Consider the following 19035-nt stretch of genomic DNA (forward strand, 5'->3'; position numbering starts at 1 on the left):
GTCATGATCCCAGAGTCCTGGGATGGAGTCCCACATTGTGCTCCCTGCTCAGCGGGAAGCCTGCTTCTCCCTCTTCCTCTGCCTGCCGCTCCCCCTGCTTGTGCTCACTCTCTGACAAATAAATAAAATCTTCTTTAAAAAAATCAATCAATAAATTAAATGATGCCTATGACTTACAGAACAATGCCTCACTAAATCATTCCCCTTAACTTTTGTCTTTTAAAAACAATTTGTTTCCCTCTCTCCAATGGCAATCTTCTACCGTTTCTAAAAAGAGGATTTGGGCATGCATAAATACATACATACATACATACATACATACAGACATACATACATAAATAGAGGATTTGGGAGAAAAAATGCATCTGACAGGCTTTGAAATGGATCTGCACAACATAATCAACCAGCAGGATTGCTGCTCTAAATAAAAATTTATGGAAATACACAAAATGAGAAAGTAAATGATTCTTCTACTTTAACAACAATAAGCTCCTACATTTACTGGATACATACTGTACAGCTCTATGAGGTAACTATTCTTACTAGCTACACCTTAAATGGGAAGTTTAAAAACTGTCCCAGATCATACACTTCCAGTACCTACCAGGGCCAGGATCTAAAGTATGACCACAAAAAAGACTAGGGTGTTAAAGTTATATAAGACCCACATGCCAAGAGAAAGCTCAATGAGACCATTTATTTAAAAAAGAATAAAGAGGGGTGCCTAGCTGGCTCAGCCAGTAGAGCATGCAAATCTTGATCTCAGAGTCATGAGTTCAAGGCCCACACTGGGCACAGAGCTTACTTAATATAAATTAATTAATATTTTTTAAAATAAAAAATAAAGAAAATTTGTAAGAAAAAGAAACCCAAATAGTTAAACATATGAAAAGATCCCCAAATTTCCTCATAATGAAAGAAAAGCAAACTCAAACTACATTAGGATGCAATTTCTCATCTATTAGACTGGCAAAAATCCAAAAGTTTGACACCACCTTCTTAGCAGGGCTATTGAGAAGGCAGATGCTCTAATGATGATGATGAGGACACAACCCCTAGGGTGGGCAGTTTGGCAATATTTATCAAAATCACCAATACTTACATAACCTTTGATCCACCCTCTCATATCATTTTTAGGAATTTTTCCTACATATATAATTATACATGTACAAAATGACATTATGGTCAAAGATTTATCACTGCAGCACTATTTAAAATAGCCAAAGACTAGAAATAACCCAAGTGTTTATACAAGTTTGGTTAAATAAACTGAAAGAACATTCTCTATGAACAAATATAGAAAGATCTCTAGCATAAAGTAAGTTAAAAGAACAAGGTACACATACATGCAACAAAGATATTAACAGTGGGGGAAACTTGGTATAGGGTATAAGGGAGCTCTGTAATCTTTATATTACTATAAATCTAAAACTGCTTTAAAATAAAAAGCTCAGGAGCACCTGGTGGCTCAGTCAGATAAGCATCTGTCATGATCCTGGGGCCCTGGGATTGGGCCCTGGGATTGAGCCCTGCGTCCGGCTCCCTGCTCAACGGGGAAGTCTGCTTCTCCCTCTCCCTCTGTCCCTCCCTGCCAATCATGAGCTCTCTCTCTCTCAAATAAATAAAATCTTTAAAATAAAACAAAATGAAAAGCTCATTTAAAAAAATAAGGTATAGACAGTATACAGTTCACTGGATTACGTGTAAGAAAGGAGAATGAAACTACGTATTTACCTGCTTACACTTTCATAAAGAAATACTAGAAGAATTCACTGGAAACTAGTAACAGTGACACGTATTTCACGAAGAAGGAACAAGAAAACAGGGGGCAATATTTCTCAATATAAGCTATTATTTTTTTTTTAACTTGTTAAAGACTGTCTTTCCAAAAAAAAAAAACCGGAGTAATTTTTAAAAAGCAGCTCCACAAGAATTATCTCCTTCTCTAATGAAACCCAAGGAAAGTTTCTGGCACAGTATTTACATACCAGCAGATTATGAATTTAACAATTATTAAACTTCTCTAAACACAAACTTTTAACCTCTATGGTATATGCTTTCCATAATTAAAAATCAAAATATTTTGTTCAATTTTTAGTGAAGATAAATAGAAAAATGGTTTTTATAAACACTTGCTCTTCATACAATTTCTCAGAATACACCTATTTGATGCAGTTATTTACAACAAAGCTCAGTAATATGATCTCAAAACTGAGTGAAAACAATCAAACCCCTTAATGTTGTACAATTTCACTTTTTTGTATAATAATCAGTGTTGTTTACTAATAAAAAGACTGAAACCTATGGCAGTGAAAAAACAAAGAGCACAAAGTATTAAAAGCCACCAATTTTAAAGACGTGTATTCAAATTGGTCTGCTCATTAGCTATTTTGAAGACCCTAAACTCACTTTTTTTCTGTTCTCCAAATTTTAAGAATTGGATTAAATTATCTTTATCTCCACCTATTTTTTAACTTCCATGTATCCACAGGAATGTCTAAACAAGTGCTTCCTTTAAACATTTTAAGAAGGGCAAAAGTATGCCCATTAAGAAATACACCAACTAAAAGTTAAAACAACTCACATATGCTTACTTACCTTGAAAGGTTTGTCTCCACTGTGTGTCAGCATATGCCTCTGTAACCAACTCTGACTGGTTGACGGAGTGTTATATACTTTGCAACCTTTCCATAAGCAAACAAATACCTGTTAAAAGAAGAGCCATAATTTTCATCATTCATTTCAACAGTTTTATTCCTTGTAAATTCAAATGAACACGTTGCAAGTCTTTAATTGACAAAAAGAGCCATTAATGTATGAATCAGTCAAAATGCTTAAACTTTTGAACTTCCAGTATGAGAGGCATGGTTTTAACCTTTTCCCCTTAAGGCTGCGGTCCAATTCCTTAAATGGGGACTGACAAACCAATCCCAAAGTGTCACTGAGAAGGAAATATACAAAATATTAACAATATATCCCTAAGGAACCAGGACTATACACCATTATTTTTATATTTACTACATGAGGGAACAAGCATGTATTAATCATAAATATCAGGAAAATATAAGGGTATAAAGAAACAATAAAAATAAATCAAAATAATCAAATATTAATTTTTAAAGATGAACTTAAAAAAATTAGTAAAGCAATTAAATTACCAAATTAAATTTTTCTGCTCTTGATTCCTTATTCTCACATGCATACTAATACTCAATTTTAGTGTTCATTAAAAATTATTTCTAATTATCTTGATTATGAAGCAAAATTTAATACAAAATGTTAAATTAATACAGTTACAAAAGCAATGGGTATAAACTGTTCTATCATCATTATAGATCCACATTCCTGGATTCACGTAATTGAGTATAACTGGGCTTGGAAAGTATTAATCTAACAACTAACAATCTAATCTTTATCATCTTCCTACTAATGAGAGATCAGTTTTCTAACATTATATTTCCATCAAACGGAACACTGAAAACTGTCCCCCAACATCAGTAAAAGTATGAATCCACTGTAATCATAACCTTCAAAGAATCATTTATAGGCTCTGCTCTCTTCTAAGGTAAGAGCAATTATAAATAGAGCGACACTTTGAAGACTTTACTGTATGTAGAACAGAATAAACTTACAGAACTGAAGAAACAATCATTAAACAGTTTAAAATAAACTTTTTTTAAAGCCTAGAAAAATCAACAGTCTAAAATAACTGAATTTTTACCGAAAACCAAAACCATTTTATATCAGATAGGTCTAACAAGGCAATACTGCTTTTGCTGTTTGACACAACTGTTTAGATACATATCCTGACTCCTGGACAGATTGGCTAATTTCTTTTAGTTACTTTTAGTTAAACAGATATAGAAATCATTACATTTCCTCCTTCATACTTCAAATCCCTGACCCTAGTGTAGGTTTATAAAATGATTCCTGAAGTTCCCAGTAATTAAGAGCTACATGTATTATCCTGTGGAAATTAATTCAATAATGTTTAATAATCACATGCAGATGATCAGTGCTATCTATCAATTTCCTGACTCAAGACTACTAGATTCTAAGTCTTGAATATTCAATTTAAGTAATAAACAGGACTCAGGTTGGTTTAAAATTCTCTCACAAGTCATACCACATAAAGAAAAATGCCTTAAAGTAACTGGAAACAAAATTAACATCATTTATGTAATGATTTTTGTAACAGTGAAGAATTCTGCTGTCTTAACTCTTAAGTAAGCTCTGTGCTGAGTTACTTTCAAACAATAAAGGTAAATACTCAAACACTACCCCTACCTAACATTAGCCAACCACTGCATTTGAGAGCAACAACAATCTGACTTCTCATTTTTTTCCCTGGTAATAAACATGAATATGGAGACAATGGCAGACTGTAATTCCACTCGATAATAGCCTTCACTCTGAGTAGGTATGGGCTAGACTCTAGATGGAATAATGTCTAGTAACATTATTAGAGAAACACCTTCAGGTTCAAAGAAAAACCATAACCTTCAACCTAACACATTTTATAGGAAATGAAGTAAGTGTAAAAAGAGACCAAAGTTAACTATGTTTAGCTATAATGGGGTGAAATATTTGGAAAATAATTCCCAGGGATGGGGGGTAGGGGAAGAGGAAGCACTAAAGTTGCACAAAGACAAAAGAGGCACCACAACACCACATCAAGGATCCATAAAAACCACAAAACTGTTTAAAAGCTGAATTTTTTCCCTAATCTGTGTTAGGAAGACACTTTGATAAAAAAAACTTCAAAATCTGACAAAAGGGTCTTTCTTCTAACGTGAGTTTTTAGATGCACAGGATCTGAAAAATGTTTTCATACCCAATTTTTAGAAACTTTCTCATTGTAAAAATTAACCCTGAAAACCAAACACCATAGGAATCCGATCCAAATGTGAAAGGAATTATTCAAAAATAAAATCTGTCTTTGGTTCCTCTATACCATCTTAAAACAAATTAAGATCTAGCTGTATTAATTAGAATGCTGAGGCACAGAGGTGCATAGTGTAGTCTCTCATGATAGGCAGACATATAAGGTTTATTATTAGATGTAATAGAAATAGGGGCGCCTGGGTGGCTCAGTCAGTTAAGTGTCCGACTCTTGATTTTGGCTCAGGTCATGATCTCAGGGTGCGCTCAGCATGGAGTCTGCTTGAGAGATTCTCTCTCTCCCTCTTCCTCTGCTCCTCCCCCTGCTTGTGCTCTCTCCCTCTCTCAAATATATAAATAAAATCTTTAAAAAAAAGAAAAGTAATAGAAATAGCACAAAAGTAAATGACCTGAATTCTATCCAGAGCTTTCACACTTTGCAGCAATGCTGGAAGAATACTTATCTAAACCTCTATTTCCTTTTTCTTCAAACACTGTGAGCACACATTTGCTAACTCCAAAATACGATGAAAATGCAAGATTATATATTATAAGTTCTCTCAGAAGGACTACTTAACAGAAAAATTGGGTTTATAATAAAGACTGGCGGTCCTTTCTCAAAATAACTACCACCAAATTTTTCTGCCAGACTGTCTTAAGAAAAAAGAAAAGAGGGCGCCTGGGTGGCTCAGTTGGTTAAGCGACTGCCTTTAGCTCAGGTCATGATCCTGGAGTCCCAGGATTGAGTCCCACATCGGGCTCCCTGTTCAGCAGGGAGTCTGCTTCTCCCTCTGACCCTACCCCCTCTCGTGTTCTCTCTCTCTCATTCTCTCGCTCTCAAATAAATAAAATCTTAAAAAACGGGGGGGGCGCCTGGGTGGCTCGGTCATTAAGCGTCTGCCTTCGGCTCAGGTCATGATCCCGGAGTCCTGGGATCGAGCCCCGCGTCGGGCTCACTGCTTGGCGGGGGGCCGGCTTCTCTCCCTCTCCCACTCCCCCTGCTTGTGTTCCTTCTCTCGCTGTGTCTCTGTCAAATAAATAAAATCTTTTTAAAAATTTAAAAAAAAAAAGAAAAGAAACCCCACACAGTTATCTAAAGAATATTTCTGGACTACCAAAGAATCTTCAAATTTATAATGACCTAACTTAAAAGATGTAGAGGTCTAAAATTTCAATGTTACAGGGAGGCTTGGGCTTTCTGCTGAGAAGTCTTCTGGAAAACCTTCCTCATGACTATCAGAATAGGTCAATTTTACCTTAAGGGAACTCCTCCAAAATGCCCCAAATTAAAAAGAATGGTACAAACCTGGGGACCAAGTGTAAATCTCCTTCACCTTCGTCAATTTCTTTGACCAAATGTACCAGGGGTATTTTTCTGACTGTATTCATGGCTTACTCCTTTGACAGCTTGTGACAGTATAAAGATACATGCACTTAAACCTATCTGGCCACTAACATTTCACACTTGGAAGTGTACAAATGAATCCAACAAAATTTTAATTGTAAAATCTACTGCAAAAGAATACAATGCAACGTGACAGAATCTAAGTATGCGTAAGGAAAATTCAGTTAGTAGTAAGATAAATTAAAACCAGCCAAGTATGGGGTGCCTGGGTGGCTCAGGCGTTAAGCATCTGCCTTCGGCTCAGGTCATGGGCCCAGGGTCCTGGGATCGAGCCCCACAATGGCCTCCCTGCTCAGCAGGAAGCCTGCTTCTCCCTCTCCCGTTCCCTCTGCTTGTGTTCCCTCTCTCACTGTGTCTCTGTCAAATAAATAAAATCTTTAAAAAAATAAAATCAGCCAAGTATATTCTAAGTAGAGCCAGTAGGCAATATAATTTATATGGAGGGGTGGGGAAAGAGGCTAGTATACCAAGGAATTAGATTTCTTTTGCAGTAAAATGATACAAAAAGATTTTATATAAAGCAAAAGATACACCATCTACAGTCAGGAAGGGGTTGAAGGATTTCATGGATCCCTTAAGCTTTAATATTTCTTAGGAAAAAACCCAGCTCACTCTTTTACAAGATTTGAACAAAGAGAAGAGAAACAAAGTATTTTTATATGTAATTATTTTGTCTCAAATTCAGTTTGCTCTTTCAAGACCTAAAATGACAGCTATAATTTTGTATCTTATTATTTTTAGCCACATTAAATGAACATTTTCAATTTTCTCTGTTAAAAGATATTTAATAAAAGAGAGGACAAAAATACTTAATAGAACACTCAAATTACAAGAATTAAGTATTTCTCCTTTATTACAAAAGATATGACCAATTTCAGGTTGTGTTCAGGAGATACCAGATAGGCAATCAAAACTCAAAGTGACCTCCTAATTTCACTTCCTAGGAGCATTCCAATTTAACCCTGAGTGTCTACAAATGTCATTTTATATAGCATATAAAGGTAACTGACCTCATTCAAGTCTTTGAATATCATCCCTCCCCCCGCAAATCTCCCTTGGGACCTCTACCCTCAAACACCCAAGAACATATACAAAAATAACTTAATAAAATGACACATGTAAAATAACTCCTACATCAAGAAACAGATTTCTTTCTGGCAACTGTTTTTAAAGTGAGAAATAGTTAAAACAGAAAGAACACTAATGGATGTCACTGAACCACTGAAATCCTACAAGACGAAAACTTTCCCACCTACCAAGACTTCAGTGTATATTAAGAGGACACTGGAATTTGAAATTTGATTAGTAAAATAGTTCAGTCCAGTTTTTGAAATCCAGTCATGCATGGAAGTATGGACCCAAGAACACAATTCTACCATACCTAACGAAAAAAGGCTACCTTTTTTTTTTTAAGCTTCTTTGTTTTTATATTTTAAATAGGGGCACTTTCATAAATGTTCCTTAAAAGGTACATTTCAGGTGCTTGAGTGGTGGAGTTGGTTAAGTATCTGACTCTTGGTTTAGGCTCAGGTAGTGATCTCAGGGTCGTGAGACTGAGGCCCTCATCAGGCTCTGTGCTCAGCACAGAGTCTGCTTGAGACTCTCCTGTTCCCTGTGCACCGCCCCCCTAAATAAATAGTCTTTTAGGGCGCCTGGGTGGCTCAGTTGGTTAAGCGACTGCCTTCGGCTCAGGTCATGATCCTGGAGTCCCTGGATCAAGTCCCGCATCGGGCTCCCTGCTCGGCAGGGAGCCTGCTTCTCCCTCTGACCCTCCCTCCCCTCTCTCATGTGCTCGCTCTCATTCTCTCTCTCAAATAAATAAAATCTTTAAAAAAAAAAAATAATAATAATCTTTTAAAAAAAAAAGTTACATTCATAATTTGGTATTTAAGTGGTTAGTTTAACTTTTGAAATAGAAGAATCTACCCACTTTGATCTTTGAAAAGGTCTGGAAAAGCTACTCTACCCAATTTCAGCCTCCAAATATAGTTACAGTCCATGTGACATGGCAACATAGAAAGTTTAAAGGGGGGGGAAGAAGTTTCTAAGCTGTTACATGATGGTTTTATTTTCCCAGGGTGACAATTAGAATGGGATGAGAAAAAGAACAGGATTAATATAGTATTTAGATCTTGCTAACTTACTGCTCCAATAAAACTGTCATCTTTTAATAATTAGAAGCATAAAATCCTCTAGAGGTACCAATTTTTTCCTCATTTGTTTCTGTTCCATCAAGACAGTTTAACACTTGGGGTAGAAAGAAGAGAAATAAGAAATCTAAAAAAATAAAATTGTCATGAAAATCAGCTGTTTTCCACATATATGAGATATCTAGAACAAAGTTACGAAAACAGAAAGTAGAATAGTGGTTACTAGGTGCTGGGGAAAGGGAGGATTAGGGATTTACTGTTGAATGGGTACAGATTTCAGTTTTGAGATAACTGAAAAAATTCTGGAAATGGATAGTGATGATGGTTGTACAACAATGTGAATGTACTTAATGCCACTGAACTGTATGCTTAAAAACAGTTACAATGATTTTTTTAAAGTTCCCTTCAAAGAGGCCATTCAAAAAAAAAAAAGTCCCAGCCAACACCCACTTTATTTTAAGCACAAAACCAGATCAAGATTTCCTGTTATATAGCTGTGTCTAGTTTTCAAAGTTTCATTCATACTTTCATTCTGAAAGCTTAAGTCTATGTACCAATGACTGGTATGTAAAAAATAATTTGAATGTATTTTCTCCATTGCTGATTCTTTAACATTTGTAGTTCAGCAATTAATGTCCTTCAAAGATCAGGCCTCCTTTCTGTGGTCAAAACAGCATTAGTCTTAAAAATTAACCAGATAATCTTATAATAAAGTAATTTTATGAATATGCATTCAAGAAATAACATGGGGGCAGGGAGGTTCATTTTAACAAGTTTATACTTATAGAAATACCAAGACTTCATGCCTAGCTCTTTGATATCAATAAAGTAAATATAGCTGCAGTGATTACATGATACATTCAGTCTGCACCTCCATTTTTTCTACAGATCCTTAAAGGGCTAAAAACTTTCTCATAAAGCTGTGTACCAACTCCTCAACATGTAGGATCCAACACTTACAGATGTGAAATTCTCCCACACCTACTAAGAGAAGCCCAGTAATCCATGATCCTATATATAGTTGCTAAGTCCAGTAACTAAAAAAGCATCATGCCATGGCTCAAAATGCTATCTTAGTGACATATACCAAGTGACATCAAGCACTGGCTCACAAAAGGCAACTCTATAATAAATAGGAAACCAACTTGGTTGATAGTTCACACTAAAAATCTGAAATATGTGAGAAGGGAAAAAAGACTATTACAAAAGTAACCTAACCATTGAGCTGGGCTGGGTTAGAAGGTGAAAATACCATATGATGGGCAAAGTTCATTAATATACCATCTGTTGTCAAAATCAAATCTATTAAGACAAATCTTTACTTATCAAATTTAAGTAATCAAAAGATTGTTGACACATTACAACATATTGTGACAATGGCAAAGATTTCTTAGAAGAAATTTCAATGCACAAATACCACCGGTTAAAATGTTAGAGATGCTTATATGGTTGCATGTTTTTTTTTTAAAGATCAATAATGCAATCTAAGTATCAATGCAACCTTGGAAATAGTTACCCACTCACTTAAACCATAATGACCTTAACCATTTTAATATCAGTATTATCTCAATAGTGGTGGCAGGCTGATAGGAAATTATGTGGCCTAAAGATTATCTGTACTTACAATGTGACATTAATTTCTGGAAAATGCACTAAAGTGTGGTAACTATTCAAGACAAACCTAGTAAAGTTGAAACAAATTTTAAGTAACATTATAATACTTTGATCCATTATACTTTGACTCACCTAATTTACTTAGCTCTTAATTCACTATCCAATAAAAATTATATAAACTGACACAATTAAACGTATTCCTTTGAAATATAGGTCAATACTCACTAATCATAACTTCCTATCTAAGCCAGCTCTGCTAAGACCTGGGAAAAGACAATCAGTTCTCATTCACAAATAAGAATGCAAGTTGTCATTTAACAGAACTCTATATATTAATCCTGGTACCAATAGTCTCTCAAGTTAATTTCAGCATCAGAGATAATTTAGGACCATTCTAACAAAAGAAATCCTAGATAGTGCCAACTCCTAAAACTCAAAACAGAAACCTGGAATAGGCTGCATTCATTTATTATATTCCCACTATATTTTAGAAAGTCTAGTATTACCACTATATTTTTAAAAACTGAATTTCTTCCCACTATATTTTAGAAAGTCTAATTTCTTCTAAAGGCAAATTAAAATCCAACACATCTTCTGTTCTCTATTTGATTCCATCAAGTATGTGCGAAATAACCAAAGGAAAAAAATTGTGAAAAAATAAAGCCTGTGTAAAAACAATCCCAAATCACTTTGAGAAAAAAAGCCTAACTAGCAATTATAAATTAATAAAACTAATGAAAACAGGGAGTGAAAAAAAGAAATGACAAAACCAACCCCTCCTCGCTGACCATCTACATGTATGGAACGGATGTGATCTGCCAGATCTGGACTAGAGTTGAAGCAAGCCTGGCACTGGTCCCAACAACAATTATAGGCAATATTTTTGCTTGAAGAAGTAGTGCTTCCTTGTCCATTCATCATTGCTGGAGTTGAACGCCCACTGGAAATTGTGCTGTCTACATCCATTATAGTACTGCTTATGCTACAAAAGAAGAAAAAAGGCTGTGTTATTCCTAGAAATTCACTAACATGAATATGATCTTATAAATAATTAAGATTACTACTTGACATTCTGCTCCATACAAAGCATACTAACCATATTTTCTATTAGAAAACAACACTGCTTTGAAATTATTTAGTTGGCAATGAAGTGCAAATCAAGGCAAAAAACACTAGTACCTCAAAACCAGATATGGAATAATTTAAGCAACTTTTGGCAGACATGAACTCCCCAATACTAAAACCTACAGAAAACACACACACACACGCATACACACACACACAGCTCAACACATTTCATCCCTTCCACAGTTCTAAGAAGCACAATACAGTAACAGAGTAATAGCTACTCTAGCTATAAATACTTAAGAATCAAGAGTATCTTTACAGTCACTTGTTAATCCAAAATCTTATCTTCTATTCACTAATCTGAGGACACAACTGCTTGTCATAGCCTACCTCTCTCCATCTCAAAGAAGTTTGGGAAATTGTGCTGTATTTTCCCTTCTAAATAAAAAAGCAGGGACACCTGGGTGGCTCAACTGGTTAACCATCTGCCTTTGGCTCAGGTCATGATCCCAAGGTCCTGGGATCAAGTCCCACATTGGGCTCCTTGCTCAGCAGGGAGCCTGCTTCTCCTTCTACCTGCCGCTCCCCCTGCTTGTGCGCACTTTCTCTCTCTCTCTGACAAATAAATAAAATCTTTTTAAAAAAATTAAATAAATGAGCAGAAGAGAGAAAACTGGGTACAATCAAAGTTTCCCTGATTTTACTGAAGTCCAAATAAAATGTCTTTTCCTGGCCTTCAATTTTTTTTAAACTCATCTCAATCCACAAAAAAGGACTGAAAAGCCAATCAATCCTTTTTACTTTTTATTTACTAAACAAAGTATAACATATTAGTAACCCTTTTATTAAGAAAATCACATATTAGTAGAAATAAAAGTAATAGAATTCTGAATGCCCAAAATTTCATATCTTAATAAAATGAACACAGTTTTGCCTTCCTTTTAAAAGCAATCAATTTAGGGGAACCTGGCTGGCTCAGTCAAGAGAATATGTGACTCATCAAATAAATAAATAAAATCTTAAAAAAAAATCTTTAGAGGTGCCTGGGTGGCTCAGTCAGTTAAGCAACCAACTTGGCTCAGGTCATGATCTCAGGGCTGTGAGATTAAGCCCCTCAGCAGGCTCCACGCTAGCAGAGTCTGCTTAAGGTTTTCTCCCTCTCCCTTTTTGCCCCTCCCCTCGTGCTCGTTCTTCCTCTCTCTCTAAAAAACATAAACTTTTTTTTAAATTAAAAGCAATTCATTAAAAAAAATTTTTTAGTATCTTCCCAATACAGAAAGTACAGGGAAGTAGCTTCAACCACAGAGGGGTCAACAGTAACAATGTTTGCAGGCTAAAATCCATCAAAAGCTATGTATCTGCTTGCAATTTAACAAAAATTATGAAAGTTATACTAACTCTTAAGGGGTATGCTTCCCTACTCCCAAGTTTTTAATTACAGAAAATTTCAAAAACACAGAAAAGTGTATCTAAATCTTAACTTCACAATTTACATTTTGTCCTTTTTGCTGTAATTTTTTTTCTCAATCATCTGCAAGTTGCAAACATGATACTTCAACCACAATTATTTCAGAACACATCTAAAAATAAGAACATTCACCTAAAACCACAACCTTATTTGCTCGTATGTAAAAGTCAAAATAAATTTTAACTTATTAAGTAAGCTTTCTGTTTTGTTTTTCCCTCCTCCCTTATTAAGTAAGCTTAATAATAATTTGTGTCTAATATCCTATGCACCCATTTAAAAAAACTAGCAAAAATGTTTTTGTAGGATGCTTCAGACATGAAAAATGTCTCAGATTTCCCTTTAAAGAATATTCACGTAAGTTCATCTGGCTATCTACCAGTCAATATATATGTTCTAAATTTAAACTCTAAAACTTCATTCTAAAACTTTGTAATTGGCGGGCTCAATCAGTAGAGCATGTGACTCTTGATCTCGGGGTTGTAAGTTCCAGCCCTACACTGGGTGTGGAGATTCAGTTTTTTTCCATTGTAATCTCTATTCAACTCTCAAATGCAAATCAGCTCTTGAATACCTAAACATTTATTCATGTTTTTTTGTTTTTTGCAGGAATAAACTGTTAATATGGCAGTTTTTCTATACTGAAATGCATATTTTAATTTGAGCCTTAGAAATTTCAAGTTTCATGAGGCCCTTAACCACAAAATGGTTGGTTACCTATTTTCCTTATTGCTGTTTCATACATTTTGACTATAAAACTCATACTTTTGTAAACCATACTAATTAACTCCAAAGGCAAATAAAATACTAATAGTTTTAAGTGAACAACCAACCACACTCAAATTATAAACAATCTTAGGGAAAGAGATAAATTTCAATGACCTACTATGATACAATCTCTAAGGTATAGCAAAGCGTAAACACACACACATGCACAAACGCACGCAGGCACACACGGTAGTAATGCTCTAATTTCCATACCTAGGTTGGAAAGGGAGATATAGACACAGCTATCCTCTAAAGGCAAACCTTGTTTTGAGGGATACACAAAACACTGTCCATGTTTTTTTGGAGGGGGGGAAGGGAGGGTCAGTAGGAGAGAAACTTTGACTATATATACCTTTTGTATAATTTTAAATCTCATGCATGTACTACTTTCATGTCAAAGTCCAAAATTAGTTGAAAATGAAACCAATTTTCTCCTTAAATTGGACAGAGTAAAGGTCAAGAGCCTCCTACTTGTAACATATCCAACTAGCAATATAAAGACTATCTACACAGTGCTTAATGTACTTCTGCTTATTAATTTTACCATAGAAGGGGAACTTTGTAAGCCCAAATATCCATAAACACTAAGCACTGGGTCATCAGTCTATGTGCAGTATCTTTCACTTGAAACACAGTACTTCATGTGGATACAGATCCTCATAAAAAGATGGTGTAATGCTGATGTTAAGCGCATGAATTCTATCAATGGCAACTAAGCTGCAAATGCAGTGGCAGAGGAGGTAAGGGACAGGTCCCATGCCCTAGAAGACTCAAGAGACCTTCACACGCGTGCAGAATACCCACAGAGTCTCCCATTCCCTAGCAGGGCCAACTGGAGTCCTGCCAAATAGCCCTTTTAGGTTCCTCCAATTTCTAGGAAGTGCCCAAATCCTAAGCCTCCAGGCTCCCTTTTGGCCCCAGTCATGCTGAAATCAGTGGTTCTCCCCATTCCTAAGACTGATAAAGGGCAAAAGTCCTGATGCAGGAGAGCACAGGAGACAAGCTGTAGTTAACTCCGATTTTGACAGGACACTGAGCTAGATGTAGATCTCATAGAAAACACTGTCCTCCTCCTTCCTGTAACAATAAGATATCAAGATGATCTGAACTAGATGAGGACATTCCTTTCACTTGATCCTGTAATATTCCTAGGATAGTAAATACATTAAAAGTTTTCACTCAGTTCTCCTTCCCAATGAACACCTATTGATTCTGTAAAATGTGAACAAAAGCAGACTAGTATTTGGACAAAAACCAAAGCCAGAAAAAGCACTCTTACTATTCAGATAATTATAATAATCTAAAGCAGTGCTTCTCAATATTATATGAATTACCTGGAATCTTATTAAATAGATACTGATTTGGTAGATTTTGGGGTAGAACCTAAGATACTGTATTTTTAACAAGCACCTACTTGTTGAGACTACTGCTACAACAGTGTAAGTAGCAAGACTCTAAAAGATCTTTTACCATTATTACCCAAGTTAGACTGATCAGACTATGTAAGGAAGTATCTCCCATTGCAAAATGATAAACTAAAGCATACACAAAAACACACAGACACACACGCACAACCTGTGACAACAGATAATCCCTAAGTTTCGAAAAAAACACATGTTGGAAATTCAAATGCAATATTTAGAGAAGGACATGAGACATTTTCAACATAACAACATTCCCTTTACCCTCTTTTCCATGGGCCCTTTTCCTCTTAAGAAACACCCAGCACACCAGACTTTTTTACCCCAACATCTAAAGTACACAGATTTTATGAAAATGATTTCCCCTGAGAATTCAAAGGCCAACTCACTGTAAGAACAGACTCTTCTTTGAGAACTCAAATACTATCAAGCAAAACATCTGTGTGGTGGATATGACCACAGCTGACAGGGTTGCCAACACTGAAAAGTAAAGAGCAGCTTGCTAAATGACAAGATACAGGAAAAGAGGAAGTGATACAAGGATGCTATATTATCATGATGGAGGACAAGACCATGGTCTTCATGTAACAGAGTAAGTTCACTGATCCGGTTTCAGATTCTACACTGCAAACACTATAAAACAAAACAAAAGAAAAAACTATGCCTTGTATGAAATAGCCATACAATTAACCTAAAAAGGCTATTAAAATATCCTTCCTTTTCCAACTAAATATCTGTATGAGGCCAAGTACTCTTCGTATAGTTCAACCAAACAATTCATTGCAACAGACTGAATGCAAAAGTAGATATGAAAAACTAGCTGTTAAGCCAGATATTAAAGACATTAAATATAAAACATCCCTCTTCAATTTTAACTGGAAAAGTTATTCTACACTAAGAAAATACTGTTTAGGGGTGCCTGGCTGGCTCAGGCAGTAGAGCATGCAACTCCTGATCTCAGGGTCGTGAGTTCAAGCCCCACATTGGGCAGGGAGCCTCCTTAAAAAAAAGATAGAAAATACATATACATATTGGTTTATTTTTTTTTTAAGATTTTTATTTATTTGACAGAGACAGACACAGTGAGAGAGAGAACACAAGCAGAGGGAGTGGGAGAGGGAGAAGCAGGCTTCCCGCCGAGCAAGGAGCCCGATGTGAGGCTCGATCCCAGGACCCTGGGATCATGACCTGAGCCTAAGGCAGACGCTTAACGACTGAGCCACCCAGGCGTCCCCATATTGGTTTATTCTTAAATTAATGTTTCTAAAGTTCTTGGTATTAATTTCTGCTCCTGTAATAGTGATAAATGTAACCCACATAAACAAAAGCTCTTTAATTTTTTCAATAACTTTTTTAATAGCTTACTGAGATCTAAGTTATATTCCTCAATATTTAAGAACGCAAAGGGGTTTTTAAAAGCAAAATGTTTGAGAACCACTGTTCTGGAGCAAAGCTTAAATGACTCCCTAAAAGAGACTGGAAAGAGTATGTTTCTGAGCTGGAATATTTTTATTTTATTCTGAATGTAATTGCTGAATTTGAAATTGAATCCGAGGCCCAATGAGTAGAAGCCTTAGCAGGAGGTTTCTTTTCAGTTACCAATGAGGAAATTCATTTGAATTGTGGATTTTCCTTGGTAAGATACCAAGGATACTTTTCTTCTCCCTGCTCCTAATTTCTAGGTTACTGAAATGTCTAACTTTATTTGTAAGATTTTATTTATTTGACAGAGAGAGAGAAGGCATGAGCAGGGGGAGCGGCAGGCAGAGGAAGAGGGAGAAACAGGCTCTATCCCAGGACCCTGGGATCATGACCTGAGCCGAAGGCAGATGCTTAACCAAATGAGCCACCCAGGTGCCCCTGAAATGTCTAACTTTAAAGGAGGGTTGAGAACAGGGGCCTGAAGGTATATGGGTATATAATTTCAATTCAAGTATAATTTACTCTTGTCACTCAAAACACTTAAAATATCAGAATTTCCTAATAAATATGTCACTGATTAGCAAAGTTGCAGATCTGTACTGCAGATCTAATTTAGGCCTCCACACGTCCATTTACATAAAATTAGATTTGCAAATCACACCCTTATGCCTTACCTAGTAAACACCTTCCAAGAAGACTCAACAGTTACTTGCTCCATGCTCTCCCCTCCTAGGCAGCTAGTAACAAATTAAAGGGCTGACATGAAACAATACTAAGAGTTTTACTGCTTAAGTTTGAGGCTCTAGGGGCGCCTGGGTGGCTCAGTCGTTAAGCGTCTGCCTTTGGCTTGGGTCGTGATCCCAGGATCCTGGGATCGAGCCCCACATCTGGCTCTCTGCTAGGCGGGAAGCCTGTTTCTCCCTCTCCCACTCCCCGTGCTTGTGTTCCCTCTCTTGCTGTCTCTCTGTCAAAATAAATAAATAAAATCTTTAAAAAAAAAAAAATCATTAAGTAATGGTATTTTTCAAACAAAATTTCCCTACTAGTAATCCCCTTTCATAGCTCTTGATCAGTAGAACTAAGTGTAGTATATGGAGACTGAAAGACAAGCTGCCCATATCTGCAAGTCAAATTTTCAAGACTAAGCAGCCAAAATAGAACAAGGTGGAGCACTTGGTGGCTCAGTCAGCTGAGTATCTACCTTAGGCCTAGGTCATGATCCCAGGGTCCTGTGATCCAGCCTCAGGTTGGCTCCCCCGCTTCTCCCTCTCCTCCCTGCTCGTAATCTCTCTCAGTATCTCTGCCTCTTTCTCTAATAAAATCTTAAAAAAAAAAAAAGGGGGGGTGGGTACCTGGGTGGCTCAGTCAGTTAATTGGGTTAAGCTCAGATCATGATCCTAGGGACCTGGGATCGAGTCCTACACTGCTCTTGCTCAGTGGGGAGCCTGCTTCTCCCTCTGCCTGCCACTCCCCCTGCTTGTACATGCTCTCTCCAGACAAATAAATAAATAAAATCTTTTTTAAAAAAAAAGCTGAAAACCTCTGGTGAGACTGACAAAAAAAAGAATTTAAAAAATAGAATAAGGAAATTTTGTTTGAATATTAAAACTGACATAAACTTGTAATGTTGATTTACAAAACCTACTTCGAATTTAAATTCACTTAAGTTTTACTGTTCTGACTTTATAAATTAATGTAAAATTTTTGAACTTATAAAAAATAAATACTAATAAAATATCATTTTAATATGTCTTAGGCATTGGGGTTCCACACAAAAATTCATTTGGGGGAAAAATGTCATCCACTACTCAGTCTGTAAATTGTTTAGATTATTTTCTCAACAATAGTCCTCAAAACTGTCAAACTACAAGTTATGAAATGGATAGTACTTTTACATTAAAAAGTTAGGAACAACAACAAAAAAAAAAACAGTTAGAAAACATGGAGCTGTATCATATACAGAGTGACAGAGAGGATAAAAAAGTGCCATAAACTTAAAGAATGTAGTAGGAAGGAGCACCTGACCGGCTCAGTCAGTGGAACGTGCAACTCTTGATCTGGGGATTGTGAATTCAAGCTCCACATTGGCTGTAGAGATTACTTAAAAATAAAATCTAAAGGGGCGCCTGGGTGGCTCAGTCGTTAAGTGTCTGCCTTCAGCTCAGGTCATGATCCCAGGGTACTGGGATCGAGCCTCGCATCCAGCTCCCTGCTCTGCAGGAAGCCTGCTTCTCCTTCTCCCACTCCCCTGCTTATGTTCCCTCTCTCGCTGTGTGTCTCTCTGTCAAATAAATAAATAAAATCTTTAAAAAAAAAATTAAAAAAATCTAAAAAAAAGAATATAGTAGGAAAACAAGATGATCAAGGCATCTAACCACTTCCTTCAGGATCTCGAAGTTACTGATTGAGGTTCCACAAAAGAACCTTCCTAATCTCTAAAGAATCAAGGCTGTTTTATTTTTGTTCTTCAATGAAAACCATATAATCTTCAGAAAGTCTTAGGTTCGTAAGCTTCTATCTGACTTACTATAAAACAAATATTCTATAATTCTTATTTTAAAAGAATGAACATGGTCCTCCATATGGACTGAAGAAAGTGGCATGAGATAAAAAGAAATAAAAATTCTAATGATTTATAAGTTACATTTAACAGGGTCAGAGCAAGCATTATAAACTTAGCTTAATTCTAACTGGTAATAGCTTTACATAGAAATATGTAAATTATACACAGTTTTCAAGGTATTTATCAAATTGTAGGTAAACAGCATTATATCCACATTAGATTCCTAATCTAATCACAGAACGAGGTAAGTTGTTATTTGGCTAACAGGTGATGTTCCT

The 19035-nt window shown here is 36.0% G+C and overlaps 1 protein-coding gene across 1 annotated transcript in view; it reads right to left on the reverse strand.

Annotated features, from left to right (window-relative positions):
• Positions 1 to 19035, reverse strand: part of AEBP2 (AE binding protein 2) — a 70346-nt gene that overhangs the window by 36468 nt on the left and 14843 nt on the right. Inside the window, exons 2-3 of the mRNA XM_035028120.1 lie at positions 10825 to 11032; positions 2599 to 2706 (exon numbers count right to left, since the gene is read on the reverse strand). Coding sequence (XP_034884011.1) covers positions 2599 to 2706; positions 10825 to 11032 — 316 coding nt within the window. The remainder of the gene's footprint in view (positions 1 to 2598; positions 2707 to 10824; positions 11033 to 19035) is intronic.

The sequence above is a fragment of the Mirounga leonina genome, unplaced genomic scaffold (assembly GCF_011800145.1).
Source record: "Mirounga leonina isolate KUSES-001 unplaced genomic scaffold, KU_Mleo_1.0 Mir_201, whole genome shotgun sequence".
Lineage (NCBI taxonomy): Eukaryota > Metazoa > Chordata > Mammalia > Carnivora > Phocidae > Mirounga > Mirounga leonina.